Here is a 14,062-nt window from a genome sequence, read left to right as displayed (position 1 = left end):
CTCCCACGCCCACATGCTCTCAACTCATCACAGTGAGAATGAATTGTTTGTGACACTCTGTTTAATGTCAGTCCCCCCCCACCGGACTATCAGCTCCAAGAGGGCGGGCATCACGTCTGCCGTGAGTTCTGCTCTGGCCCTAGGACCCAGTACAGTGCTGGCACGGAGTAGTAAGCCCTTAATAAATACTTACTGGTTGAATTAATCAATGAATGAGTGAGGGGTGAGTGGGGACCACCAGGAAACAGGTGGACGAGTGTTCTGAAAACCCCAGAATTCCTGAGTCCTAGAAAGGCTCTGAAGACCCCGGTCACACCCTTGTTGTGTCACCCAAGACAGAGCGGCCTCTGCTGCAGTCAGAAGTCCTGCATCCAACCTTTTCAGCCTCAACTAGCACCCAAGTTGGCGTCTCCTCTAAGGTGCTCCTAACAGCCAGAGTCCCAAGGAGAGGAGTTGCTACCCCAGGTGATACTCAGGCCTATCCTCAGTGTCCCCCACCAGAAGGAATAGCTTTTCCCTCTGTCCTATTCCCCAGCTGGGCTGTGGACCACCTCACCTGCAGCTTCCCTGAGGCCTGATCAGTGGGGCTCATCTGCCTCCCAGCCTGGTCTCTGAGTCCCCGAGGGCAAGTGGGGGCTCACAGCAGCTTTACACATTCAGTGGGCACAGAAGGCCCTCAGAGAACTGAGCTAAATGTCCACCTCACGCATGCTCAGCCTCTCTTGGTCTGGTCTCCTTTGGTCTCAAACCCCTGGACTTCTGACCACAGGCATCACTCCACCTTTGTCCCTCCAGGTGTCTGCCCCTATCTGCCAGCATCTGACTCCTGACCTTTGATCCTTGGTCTCCTGGCTCTAACTTCTGTTCCTTGAATATGACTTTCAGATGGCTCACAGGGGTTAAGAGTACATGTTCTGGAATTCCCCAAGCCCTGGCTCATCACACTGACCCTGACCTTGGGTGAGGCCTCAAAGACCTTGAGACAATGTGGACAACCCGAGCCTCCCCCACGTCAACACATGCAAAGGCAGGCTCCGTAAACTGTCTCTCCTGCATGGAGGAGCCCCCACCACACCGTCCCTATCCTGCCAGAACCGGAGGAGCTTGTTTACGCACGTGGTTTCTGGCCCTGACGTCGACTCTTCTCCTGATCAGCTCCTTCATCCTCACAATGTTGTTCCTGCGGGCGGCCTCATGGAGCTGCCTCTCGAGAGGAAGCACTGCGGGGAGAAGGAGGGATGCGGGATTAGGGGGCAGGTCCCTGCATAATGAGGACCAGTGAACAGCCTCTTCCTGGCCCTGAATGCTCCTGGGCTGGGGTCCTGCAAAGTAATGGAGAGTGGAGGGGCCGGGGGATGCCTCTCCTCCATTTCTGTGTCAGGACTTCCCCAGACAGGTTGTGTTTCCTTCTAACTCACCACATGTCCACACGAACAGGACTCAGCAAAACCCTGAAGATGGGGGCCCATGGGCAAGACCATCCATGGAGCGAGGTGTGTGCCCTTCACCCCTGAGAGGGGCCCATCATCCAGGTTTCATGGCTGCTCTCCAAGAGCTGCTCTTAGGAAGGGAATGGGATTCATTCCCCCTGGAGTCTATAGCTACCTTTTTCACAGCACTGTACAGAAGAAAGCAGCCAAGATCTCCTGAGCCATCCACTGTGTCAGGCCTGCTGGAGGCCAGAGGCATGTTCATCCGGCTTCTTTTTCCTGTCCCTCCACCTCTTCTCTCCCCTCCCAGCTCGGGGGCCCACTCTGATTTGCCTTCTCTGTGTTCTCTCTGCACTTCTCTCACCCTCATCATTGCACCTTTACCTCAGACAGTCTAAAACTAGAGAGAACTTCAGAGCTCCCCTGCCAGCCCCCTGCCGTGGGCAGCGATGGGCTCAGAGGGTTCGTGACCAAGTCAGGAGGAATTGGGCCTGGTGACCCCCATGGTGCTGTCATCCTGCCTGCTCTTGGCTTGTGAGAATGTCTGATCTCCTTGGCTGGACCTCAAGCTCCTTGTGGGCCCTGGCCACACCTGACCCTTCCCAATCCACCTGTGGGTCACAGCAGGCCCAAAGCTGGGCACAGGGAGGAATCCACAAAACTCTGCTACCATGAGCGACACTAATAATCCCCAGACTAAGAGATGCCCGTCCCTCCTCCAGAAAAGCTTAGACACATGGGCACAAATATTTCCTGGCCCTTTGCAGTCATTACAGGGAGGTAATCTTGTGGTTTTATTGTTGCCAAACCCACATCCTGCATGTATGGTCCAGTGTGAATGTCCAAACGTGGCCTCTGTCTATCTAGGGACAGGCAGCCAGTCTCTGGTGGGGAAGGCTAAGGATGCATTGAAGTGACAGACTGGCCTGCCATCAGTTTGTTTTTCCTGATAAATTCCACATAGCTTTCCAGATGTGGGAGAGGGTCTTGGGCTTTCTGATGCCTTACAGATACAACTGTGGACCTCAGAGCTGCTGCTCCAGGGCAATCAGCTCTGGCTGAGTCACTTCCTGGCTGTATGGCTTAGTTACTTAATTATCTTGTGCCTCAGTTTCTTCATATTCATTCCAAATGGGGACATAAGCTGCCCTGCAGGGTCATGGTACAATTAGATATAAGATATAAAAAGCCTCTAGCATGGTGTCTGGCAAGTAGTGCCACAATTGTCATCACTATTATTCCTCCAAAGCAAAGGGTCAGAGGTTAAATTCTGGTGAAAGAACTGGAAGTGGTAAGGCCTCCTTCATTCAGGGTCCTCTGAGCCAGTGAAGTCCCAACCGAGGACAGTACCCTCCCTTCCCACCTCCCTGCATTAGTTTTCTCCAAAACACCTCTCGCCATCCGCATGTGCTATATTCACGTATTTAAGTTTATTCCCTTATCATATAAGCCCATGAGGGGAGAGATTTTTGTCTGATTTGTTAACTAATGTATCCCCAAATTCAGGCACTGGCATATATTTGTTAAATGAATGAGTAACACACAAATCATTAAATCTCTTCAGGGGCCTTTGAACTATAAAATGCTGCCCCAATTAAGACTCAATAGCCTCATGGAAAACCAAGCCATAAGCTCAGGTAAATGACAGGAAAGAAGTCCCAGGGGAAAGCTGCTTCCTGTTAATACTTCAGGGAGTGGAGAAAACATCACCTTCCAAGTGTGGTTCACATTGATAGCTCAGTCCTTCCCCATTCCAAAGGGGTCTGCCTTTCCTGCAGGTGAGGAGGGGCCCTTCTGGAAGAGCCCCTCTCAGATCTCAAACATCTCCAGGAAGCACTGTGTCCCCAGCTTTTCTTTCCTCAACCTGTTGGCTGAAAACCACCATGATCCAGGTTTGGGAAAAGAGCTGGCACCTAAGGTGTGAGCTTAGAGAAACTGGGGTTCTAGTACCCACTCTGCCGCTTTCTAGCAGCAGGATCCTGGGTTAGTCCTGTCCCCCTGGGTGTCTCAATTTCTTCAGTTGTGAAATTGAGGGAGGGTGAAGGAAAATGATCTGAAGAGACCTTTTCCAGCTCGTGACTCCCTTCCTCTTAGCTGAAGCCTAGGGGAAATGATCTGGCTTGTCTTGGCAAACAGCCATGAGTCGGAATGGGAGCAAGCAGCTAACCCTGCATAACAGGAGGATAAAATCCAGTCTCCTCTCCTTCCACCCACCTCAACCCATACATCTTCTTTGTGACCACATCAACTACACACTGCAGTCTAGCCTCTGATCCTTTGCCCAGGCTGGGTCCTCTGCCTAGAATTCCATCCCACAAACCTCATTGCTGCACATAGTAAAGGTCCTGATCATGAGATCCTCTGCCCCAGGCAGAACCCTGTACCCTTTGAAATAGCACCTTGATAGAGCCCCTCACCCCACCCCCACCCCAGTGAGGACGCTGGCACCATCCTTCTCTCCCCTTTCCCAGACAAAGCCCCCTAAGGCCAGCTGATGCCCACATGGTTGCTGCTACCTGGCCTTGAGGGCCTGGCACTGGGCACACTCCTTGAGGTGCCCTCATCCCACCTGCGGCTCACCAGAGTTCCTCTCCTCTGGGTTTCAGTTTCCCCATCTGACATGGTCACCACTCTTCATCCGGCCCGGGCATGCTGGAGGAGCTGGGGCCTTCAGCATGTCTACCACTTAATGACTGTGTGACTTTGGGCCACTTCTTGAACCACCCTGTGCCCCAGCTTTCTCTTCTGCAAAAATGGAGATAGCAATAGGTCCTACCCATGGGGCCGCCATGAAGATCAAACAGCGTGCCTGTCCTGGCTCGGCCTGGCACACAAAACAAGTGCCCAGGAAAGGATCGCACTACCATCTTATTTCTAGCTAATGTCTCAGGCTCGCGGCCAGGGTCCCCTCGGCCAGAGGAGCGATCCTCTCGGCGCCATAAAGGAGCCCAAGACGGAGGCAGTCACGCGGGATCCCAGCCCGGGTGGCCCCCGCGGGGTGCGGGAGGTGCTCTGGCCCTCAGCTCGCCCCCGCCCCGCCCCGCCCCCGGGCTCGCAGCGCCACTGACTCACGGCCATCGGCCCCGCAGCTCCGGTGCTCCTCCTCCATGCTGCGGCTCCGCAGCCCCGCGCGCGCCCGCCCCGCGCAGCCCACCGGCGGCGCAGCCGGGGCGGGGCCCGGGAGCGGAGGGGGGCGCGGAGCTGGGCGGGGAGCGTCGAGGTGCGCGAGGCAGCCTCTCCTGCAGCCTGCTCCCCCCCCCACCGCCTGGGCTCTTGGGGACAACGTGGGCGCAGCCCTGCGGCCTCTCCCCGCTCCCCACCCCCATCCCAGGCCAGGCTGCAGGGCCCTCGGGCTCCATGGACCTGCCCACCGCTCAGCGTCTTTCACACCCGAGGCTGGAGGGTGGGCGCCACTCGGAGCTCCGCAGGTTCCCCTCGGTGTGTCTCCCGCCACCCTACACCCCATCCCCTGCCCGGGGGGCTGCCCCAGCCTCTCAGCCCAGAGGAGTGGGCAAGGCCTCCAACAGGCCCGATCCTCCAGGGCTTGGGCAGGCTCTTAAAGAAGAGAAACCCCAGGAAGCCTGCAAAGGTATGAAAAGATGGTCAGGTTTATTCAGGATGAGAAAAATACAAGTGAAAATGATAAGAGAGCACTTGCACCAGTTAGACTGGCAGAAATTAGAAAGCTGAATAATGCCAAATACTTGTGGGGAATGAGGAGCCGTGGCAGCCAAGTCATTGCTGGTGCGAGTAGCCTGGGGCAGCCTTTCTGAAAAACAGTCTGGCAACAAGGAGGGAAACTATAGGCCACAAACCGTGGCCCTAAAATCCTGCTCCTCTTCCTCTTCACCTGTAAAACCCATGGGTGAAGGTAGGGTCTATGAGTGGTCCAGCCTGAAGAACCCTGCTTGGATGTGGCAGTGATCTTTCTCCAGGTCAAGAGGAGTTGAGGGCCCCCCAGCACTGGTGACAGGTTTCTCCACAAGTTGACCCTCCTGGCTTTTCCTTGTTTTTACTTCTTATCTTGAGAAATTAGAGTTTTGGGGTTTTTTTTTAACAAAATAGAACTGTGACTTGTGGTTTGCATTCTACCTAGTTGGTTTCGTTCCCCTTTGCTATTTGAGAGGCATTCGTAACAGAGGCGGCATCTCAGGCCCCCCCAGACCTGCCGAATCAGAACTTCCATTTCAACAAGACCCCTGGTGGTGGATGCCTGCTTACATCAGAGTATGAGGAGCACCCTCTAGGCTGCAACACCGCTTCATCCCGGTCCATTTTTTCACAGGCTTTTATTTTTATCTTTTCCTCAAGCAGATCTAATCTCTTGCACTGTCTTCATTTACTGAAGCAGCCCCTGTGTTAGCCCTGTATCAGCATCATCTCATGTACTCTGCACACACACACACACACCCCCCAGGTAAATGCTGTTATCAGCCTCTTTTCCTGGGAAAACTGTTGCGCACAGATAGTCACAAGACCTGAGCGCCCATAGGCCTCAGGGCCCACAGCCAGTAAGTGGCTGATTCAAACACAGCACATAAACTACACAGCCGCTGTTGTTGAGGGCAAGGCTATGATGCCTGCTTCTGTGCATCCCCTGCAAGAATATGGGCACATGCCAGTGTCAGGACACAGTCTGTGATGGCTCTTGTCACCTTACATTGGTGGGCACCCTCCTCTCAGAGTCCCAGGGCCACTTGCTGGGAGTCAGGGGGTTCTCTACTGACATCCTCAAGGAAGCCCAGGTCTGCAGTGCATTCTGCCTGCTCCCCGTCTGAGATGTCCTGGTTCTGGGCATCTCAAACTGAGGTGCCCATACTTTGGGGTACACAGTGGTGGGCAAGGGAAACAGGAAACCACAATCAAAACCTCAGTTTTACATGATGCCTGGGAGAGGGTGGAAAAGTTGCATTTTTATTAAAACAACCATGCTTTTACGAGTAAGAGGGCAGATGCAAAATCCAGTGGGTCACTTTGAACAAGACCACAGAACTTTGGGTGATCCCACTGTTCTATCTCTTGGAAGGAAATATTTGAGGGAGCCAAACACTGGCTCTGCCCTTTTTCTGTCCCTGCCAGGATGCAGAGCCCATTTCACCATGCATCTCCAGCCCTCATTACACACACACACACACACACACACACACACCATCTCCATGTCATCCTCAAAGCAGATAGTACCCAACTTCACATGTCTGCTGCCTCCTCCCCATTGACATCAGGGACTATGAGGTCAAGGGACAAGAAGAACAAGTAATTCAGAGACCACTGGGGTTGATATGGATGGACAGAGGGCCTAAGAGCACAGTGCTGGGGTTTGGGGTAGGGGTAGGGGGTGGCTTCAGGACCTGTGTGAGTCTGTGTGACAGAGGGAAGTGAGTGACTTGTAATGCATATTATCTCAAATGTCTGGTTTTTAATCCTCAGGGAGGGGGAAAAACAATAAAATTAAACTTGCCAAAGTTCCTCCAGCAGAATATTTCCTCCATCCTGCCTCAGGACCTTTGCACTTACTATTCCCTTTTGCTTGGAACAGCTCTTACCCACCCTTTTTCCATGGCTGGCACCTTGTCATTTTTTAAGACTTGCCTAAGTGTCAATCTCCCAGTAATTGCACCACCCTTACCCTCACTGTCTCTCTCACAGCAGCCTTTTCTTCCAAAGCACAGTCACAGTGTGTAATTCTGTAACAAACAACACTGGGTTCACCTGTCCCCACTCAGAACCCATTGCCCTGTCATTTCATACTCAAAAGAAACACTAGTCTGGTTCCAAGGCCTTGAAAGGGAATGCAGGTCCTTGTTTTCAAAGTGGCAAGGAATTCAAGAAAATTCAGACACAGCAAAACTTTCTAAAAACTATATTTCAACATGTCTTTCCCCAAAGGTCCAATCATCCCAACAGGGCCCCCACCTCTCCTCCCAAGCCTTCTCTTCCTCTCTTCCCCCTCCAACTCTTTCTGTGCGTGTGTGTGTGTGTGTGTGTGTGTGTGTGTGTGTGTCAGAGAGAGAGAGAGAGAGAGAGAGAGAGAGAGCTAAATGCCTTCTGCCCAGCTTTGTTTTTTCATACAGAGTAATTTTGTCTGCTCACCTCTTCTGCCACTGGAATCTCCCCCATCATCCTAACAGCCCTATGGGATGCCCACAAACAGACACCTCCTTCAGAGGCTGTAAAAACTCATAGTTTAATACTTTTTAACATGCCAGGTGAGTATCATGGACAACAAAGAAGCACTGTAATAAATGTAACTGAAAGTGACCTCCCAGGGTGATCTGATAATAAATTCCTAACTGAGCAGCTCATGGTGGGTAGTCACATCTCAGGCCTATAACTTCCAGGTAAAATCTTATCTTTGCCTTAAGCAAGCCCTGTCTGTTGTCTAGGTCAGTGATTTTTCAACTGGTGTGCCCCAAGGGTTTTTAAAACATGCAATACCTGACTATTTAGTCAGGTGCACTGACCTCTTTTCCCTTAGATTGTCAATTTAAAAATGACAACAACCAACCCAACAATAGCCATCCAGTGTGAATGAATCAAAATTTATACCTTTTTTTTTCCAGATTAGCAAGAAATATATTTTTTGGTGTGCTGCAGAATTTTAGTATTTGGTTTATGTGTGCCATGAGATTAAAAAGGTTGAAAACCAGTGGTCTAGGTTAACACATCTTTAAAATGACTCTTTTTCAGACCCCTTGAAAGTTTAACCACCTTTAAGAGAGCACATAATTATCCTATTAACTATCCTGTAATCCAATCCCAGACTTGCTTTCTCCCACCTCCATGTAATCTTCCTTACTTCCCTCCTTAATTCCAAATGCATTAAAAAAAAACCCTGCCAACTGTCATTCTGGGAAGCATTTTTCTCAGTCTGCTGAGATATGCTTCTAGGAGCATCCTCTGTTTAGCTCAAATAAACTAATAAAGTCTTATTTTTAACATTCTACAGGCTTGGACATTTCTTATGCTGACAATATTTATTTGTTTACTTACTTAGCTGTTTTCCACATCTTCAGTTTCCCTATGAGCACTTTTGTTCACCATTAAATCACAGGGAGAGAAGGAAGGAGGGAAGGACAGTGAAAGGGAAGTCTCAACAGCACATGATCCCTCAAGTTGATGGGAGCCCTGAACATGCAGGTTTCCAGTTCCAGGCATCCAGGCAACAGATACCCCTGGATTGTACTCCTAGCTCTGACCTTGCTGGGTTTGGGGGTTGCTCCATAATTGTTTCACTTTGCTTTTTAGATATTTTTATCATTAATTTTGTTTTATAGTTATGTAAATTACACATTTCGAAGTCAAGTCTCCGGAACTTGTCATAGTCAGTTGTAGACCAGCGGCTCCAACGTTGTCCTTGGTCTCCTTCACTCCACATCCAGTGCTCATTCCCAGCTGATGGGCCCAGGGCCCCGCAGATGCTCAATGGCAAACCCACAGCATGCTCGACACTGACCAAACAGCTTCCCACAGACCTCCCATAGCTCCCCTTGGTTCCATTTCAGCTGCTGGACATACTTGGTTTCTCAGATTGACTGGCTAGCGACTCCTCTGATCCCCTAACTCCCCTTCTAATCACTGTCTTCCCCAGCTCCTTCTACAATTATGCAAAGCGAATTAATATAATAAAGCCCCTCTCCCACCACTCAGAGTGATTCTGCTCCCAGAACAATCCTGACTGACACAGTAACATTTTTGTTGCTGTTGCCTACCCTTATATTATTTTATTCAATCATATACCTATATATATGATGTAACACATGTAGTTTTCTCCTATTCCTATAGTAGCATACTTACAATTTTTCTCACCTTGCCTTTCTTGGTAACAGCTTTGTTGAGAGGCCACATAATTCACTCAATTAAGTGCACAATTCAGTGGCTTTTAGTATTGCTCAGAGGTGTGTAGTCATCACTGCTAAAGTTTAGAACCCCAAGCAACCACCAATCGACTTTCTGTCTCTACAGATTTGCCTATTCTGGACAGCCGCCTGGCTTCATTCACCAAACAACTCACCGGGTCTCTTCACAGCAGTATGCTGAGCTGTCCCCGTTCCCTTTGTGGCTTCAGAGTCCTCCATGTGCGGCTTGATCACCCAGTTCCTGCCGGTGGACTTTTGCCCTGTTTCCAGCCTCTTGTCATTACAACAGACTTACAATGAGTAGCCTCGTCCATGTACCGTTTGGTCATTTTTACCAGTGCAGGGCTGTAGGGCCTATTCTTAGAGACGGATTTCTGGGCCAAAGGGTAAATGCGTAATGACTTTGCCAGCTATTGCCAGGCCTCCTCCACATGTTCTGTACTATTCTGGACTCCCGTCAGCAAGCAGCGTATGAGAGAGCCTATTTCTCACAGATTTCCCACTCTCTCAAACTTGGAGTTTTGCCAGTCTGGTAAGTAAGAAATGTTAACTCAGTGTAATTTTAATTTGCAACTCTATCATTACAGGCAAAGTAGGTTATATTTTTCTATGTTTAAGAACCATTTTTATTTTTTCTGAGAACAATCTGTTCTTATCTCTAGCTCATTTTCCTTTATGATTGTTGGCCTTTTTCTTAAGGGATTTTTTTTTTTAATTGATCTTAGAAAGGGAAAGGGAAAGAGATAGAGAGAAACACTGATGTGAGAGAGATACATCGATCAGCTGCCTCCTGTACGCGCCCCGACTGGGGATCGAACCTGAGACCTGCCGGTGCACAGGATGACGCTCCAACCAACTGAGCCAAACCGGCCAAGGCTTAAGATAATTTTTTTTTTAATCCTCACCTGAGGATATTTTTTCCATTGCTTTTCAGAAAGAGTGGAAAGGAGAGAGAGAGAAACATTGATGTGAAAGAGACATCAATTGGTTGCTTCCCACACGCACCCCAACCAGGGCTGGGGATTGAGCCTGAACCAAGGCATGTGCCCTTGACCAAACTTGAACCCAGGACCCTTTAGTCTGTGGGCCGACAGTCTTACCACTGAGCCAAACCGGCTAGGGCAGGGCTTACGAGAATTTTAAAACAACTTTTATTTCTTGTCTAATTAATAAAGTAATGTTTGTTGGTTACCAAAGAAAATTTAAAATACAGGCAAGGAAAAAAATAGCCATAAGTCATCTACTCAAAGATGTCACTGGGAATCACTTGCTATATATTAGGCTAGCCCCTTTCTAATGAAAGAAAAAAGATACACACTGTTGTATATAGGTTTAATATGATTTCAGGCCCTCTTATTTATGACTTAAGCGAAGTTGTTTGAATCCACTCGTTTATGACAAAGAGAAAAAATTGCTTTGATGTAAGTATGAACTTGTGTCAGAATGTCATCATTCTACATCTGTTGTCCTTGATAAGCAGTCAGTAGCCCAGCAGCTGAAGGACCCCCTGCAGACTCATCCATAAGAAACTATATACAGTGGTACCTCAGTTTTCGAACTTCTCCATCTCGCTTTACGAACGCTGTAAACCCAGAGGTAAATGCTTCAGTTTTCAAACACGCCTCAGGAGTTGAACATGCCACGCGGCTTCCGCTGAGGACAAGATCCTGAGGCCTAGCTGTCGGCTGTGGATCCCTCGGTTTTTGAATGTTTCAGAACTCGAACGGTCTCCTGGAACGGATTACATTCGAAAACCGAGGTACCACTGTAGAAGCAACTATGGCAAGGGGACATTTACACTATAAATACTGACAGTTTGTGAGGAGTATTTGAGTTTTGGCTTTGACAAGGCAAAGCTTCACTAACCTAAAAATTCCCTGAAGACCCTTGGGGCATTCACTCCTGTCCAGGCCAGGCACTCCTTATAAAGACAGAGGTGATAAACCATAGGGCTTTATAGGGTAGCCCAGTAAAAGACCAGCTCACCTCCCAAAACTGGCATCTTAGTTCCTTAGCAACGTAATCTAGAGACAGGGACTTTCACTTAGGAGCTGGGAGCTGGAAATCAGCTCTGGCTGCTCTACACAGTGCTTATTGGTATAAAAAGGTACACCTCATATTAAATTTGGACTTTATTGCTTCATCTCCCCTTGCCTGAGACAACAGTGTGATCAGTTTGTCACTTGTTTGGAGTATGTTATTTCTGTATTTGGCTTATTAAGAGATATTATACTGTATGCTATTGGCTTCTGAAATTATTATAACTCCCACAGCAATCTTGTGCTTAAATGAATTTCTGGCAAAGACAACTCAGTCTCTGAACATCCCTTTTGCTGCCTCAAAACAATACACACACACACACACATGTGCACACAGTGGTAAAATATTTATTGATCTTGTGCCAGCCTTGGGATTCAGAGGCTGCACTTGTCTCTCTGCCTAGCGCATCAGCTCTGTGAGGAGAGAGAGGTCTGGTATGCCCGGAGGAGGGAAAGGGCGGGGAGAAGGCAGAAGATTCTGCCAAGTGGGGTCAGGTGATGTGCCTGTACTGAGTGGGCAGTTTGGTTGTTAGTGGGAAGGAGCATCACTGCAGAATTGCTCACCCCAAGGGACTAAAGCTGTGTGGCCCTGGACAAGTCTCTCCCTCTTTTCTAAGGAGATAGGCCTATAGTCTTTTAGATCCCTTCCTGCGAAAGCATTATACTAAGACGGGGTGGATAATCCATTAGAGGAAGAAAGCATTGATTAATGACCCCCAAAAAGGCAGGGCTGGATTATTTTCAGGCCTCTGGACAATCCCTAAATTCACAGAGGCCCACCCACACTTCCCAGCATCTGTGTGCCCACGTCTTCCTGAGTCTAGTCCCAGCTCTGCCACTCCAGCTGTGTGACTCTGGGCAAATCACTAAATCTTAATTTCTTCCCTCACTGTCTTTATTTGTAGATGACACATCTTTACAGGGTCGGTTCAGAATGTCTAAGGCCGTCCCTGGCACACAGTGAACACCCCATTATGGTGGTGATTATTACCCTTCTGCTCTTCACCTGCCACCAGCACTATCCCATTGAATCATCTTGACCACCCTGAGGCAAATGCCAGTAAACCTAAGCTCCACTTTACAGAGGAGGCAAGTGAAGTCCAGAGAGGTAACTGACCCGACCAGGGACAGGCTGCAAGCAGGTGAGAGCTGAAAGTGGAATCCCATCCTGGCTGGTGTGGCTCACTTGTTTGGGCATCCCTCCCTCCCTCCCCTGCACTGAAAGTTTGCCTGAGGGTTTGATTCCCCGTCAGGGCACAAACCCAGGTGACTTGATCCCTGGAAGGGGTGCTAGGGGTGCATGCGGGAGGCAACGGATCAATGTTTCACTCTCACATCAATGTTTTGCTCTCTCCCTCTCCCTTCCTCTCTGTCTAAAATTCATTTTTTAAAATCTTTCATTTTTTAAAAAAAAGTGGAATCCAGATGTGCATCCCTCCAAAGTGACCTCAGTGGTCCCCAAGGTGCTGCGCCCCTCTGCGTCCAGGGCGGGACCCCCCCACGGGTGAGAATCGAGGACGTCTCTCAGACCAGCGTCCCCTGGGGCCACCCGACTCTAGGGGGCGACTCTCCCGCAGGGAAGGAAAGTGATTTGGGAGAAAGCCTCAAAAACAGCTCAAGCAGGTACCCCAGTGTGGAGCAGCCAGACGAGGGGGTGGGCGCCTGGCTTCGCCGAGCCGAGCCTCCTCCCGGAACCCTGGCGGGAGTGGGCGGGGCCGGCTCTGCCAGGCTGCAGTTCCTGTCATGGACTCGCGGGGGAGCCAGAGCGGCGGCGACCTGCCCGAAATACCGTAATTTCCGCGGTGTGCGCCCACTAATCCGTCCCCACCACCGTCATGACCGGGATGTAACCAGAGGGTCGCGGAGGGGGAGCGGCGGGGGTACAGGCTGCAGTCTGACCTGAGGTTGGCTGGGTTCGCGGGTGAAGGAGGAGGCAGAGCGCGGAGAAGCGGGTGCCCGCCCGCTCTGGCTCTCTCCCAGCCGGGCCCTCCGTCCGGGCTTCCTGTGGCTGTTTCCCAGACCGATGGTGGAGGTGGAGGCCCCTGAATGCCAGGCTGAGGACTTGGTGCCTGAGGGCGGGGAGCGAGGACGAGTTGTGGGGTTAACTGCCTCAGGCCTTTCTAAACCAGAGGGAAAAGACAGAATATTTACACAGAAAGTTTGGGAATTGACTATGGGTTCCTGTTAATGTACATTTTTAAAACCTGCAGAACAAGGCAAATTGCTTAACCCAAAAGACCTTATAAAGGCCTAATTTCTGAGACGGGTTTGCCTGGAGAAGGGATGGGATGACCTGGCATTCCTGGGCTGGGAAATAAAGCAGCTTCGTGTGGTCTGAGCCCCGGAGCAGGGGCAGGGGCCAGTCTACGTGGGCACATGGGGTCCGGGTCCCAAGCCTCTGTGAGAAGGTTGCCTAGACATGGGCAGTGTCCATGGGCAATGCCCACCACCCAGAGTTGTGCCAACCCAGCCAGCATGGTTGGGAGGGGGGAGTGGGGGAGGGGTGGGCAGAGGAGGAGCTGGGAAAGACTTTCATTCTCCAGACCTCAGTTTCCTCATCTGGAAGGTGAGGATAATAATACTACCTAATGCAAAGGGCTGCTGTGAGAATTCGACGAGCAGGTGTTCTAAAAGTTGCTCTGCAACCAGAGCAAAGGCGAGACAGGAAACCTCCTCTGTTGATGCCCCTCTGATTGCCCCAGACCCAAAATGCTGTTCTTCCCTAGGGCTTTCCAGA

At 50.3% G+C, this 14,062-nt stretch overlaps 1 protein-coding gene across 12 annotated transcripts in view; it reads right to left on the bottom strand.

The window, feature by feature from the left end:
• ANKDD1A (ankyrin repeat and death domain containing 1A) overlaps positions 1-9,594 on the bottom strand; it is a 44,578-nt gene extending 34,984 nt beyond the window's left edge. For 5 of the 12 annotated variants that reach the window (XM_081121781.1, XM_081121784.1, XM_081121777.1 and 2 more), the window contains exons 1-2: positions 4,503-4,587; positions 1,117-1,220 (exon numbers count right to left, since the gene is read on the bottom strand). In XM_081121781.1, coding sequence (XP_080977907.1) covers positions 1,117-1,220; positions 4,503-4,539 — 141 coding nt within the window. In that variant the 5' untranslated portion in view covers positions 4,540-4,587. Of the gene's footprint in view, positions 1-1,116; positions 1,221-4,502; positions 4,603-9,441 lie in introns of those variants that run through there. The other 7 variants (XM_081121782.1, XM_081121785.1, XM_081121776.1 and 4 more) reach the window with 4 other exon arrangements.
• Between the last annotated feature and the right edge of the window lie 4,468 nt (positions 9,595-14,062).

This window comes from Miniopterus schreibersii (assembly GCF_964146895.1).
Source record: "Miniopterus schreibersii genome assembly, chromosome: 1".
NCBI lineage: Eukaryota > Metazoa > Chordata > Mammalia > Chiroptera > Miniopteridae > Miniopterus > Miniopterus schreibersii.
Note: the sequence above shows the minus strand (reverse complement) of the source record. Positions and strands in the feature narration are given on the sequence as shown.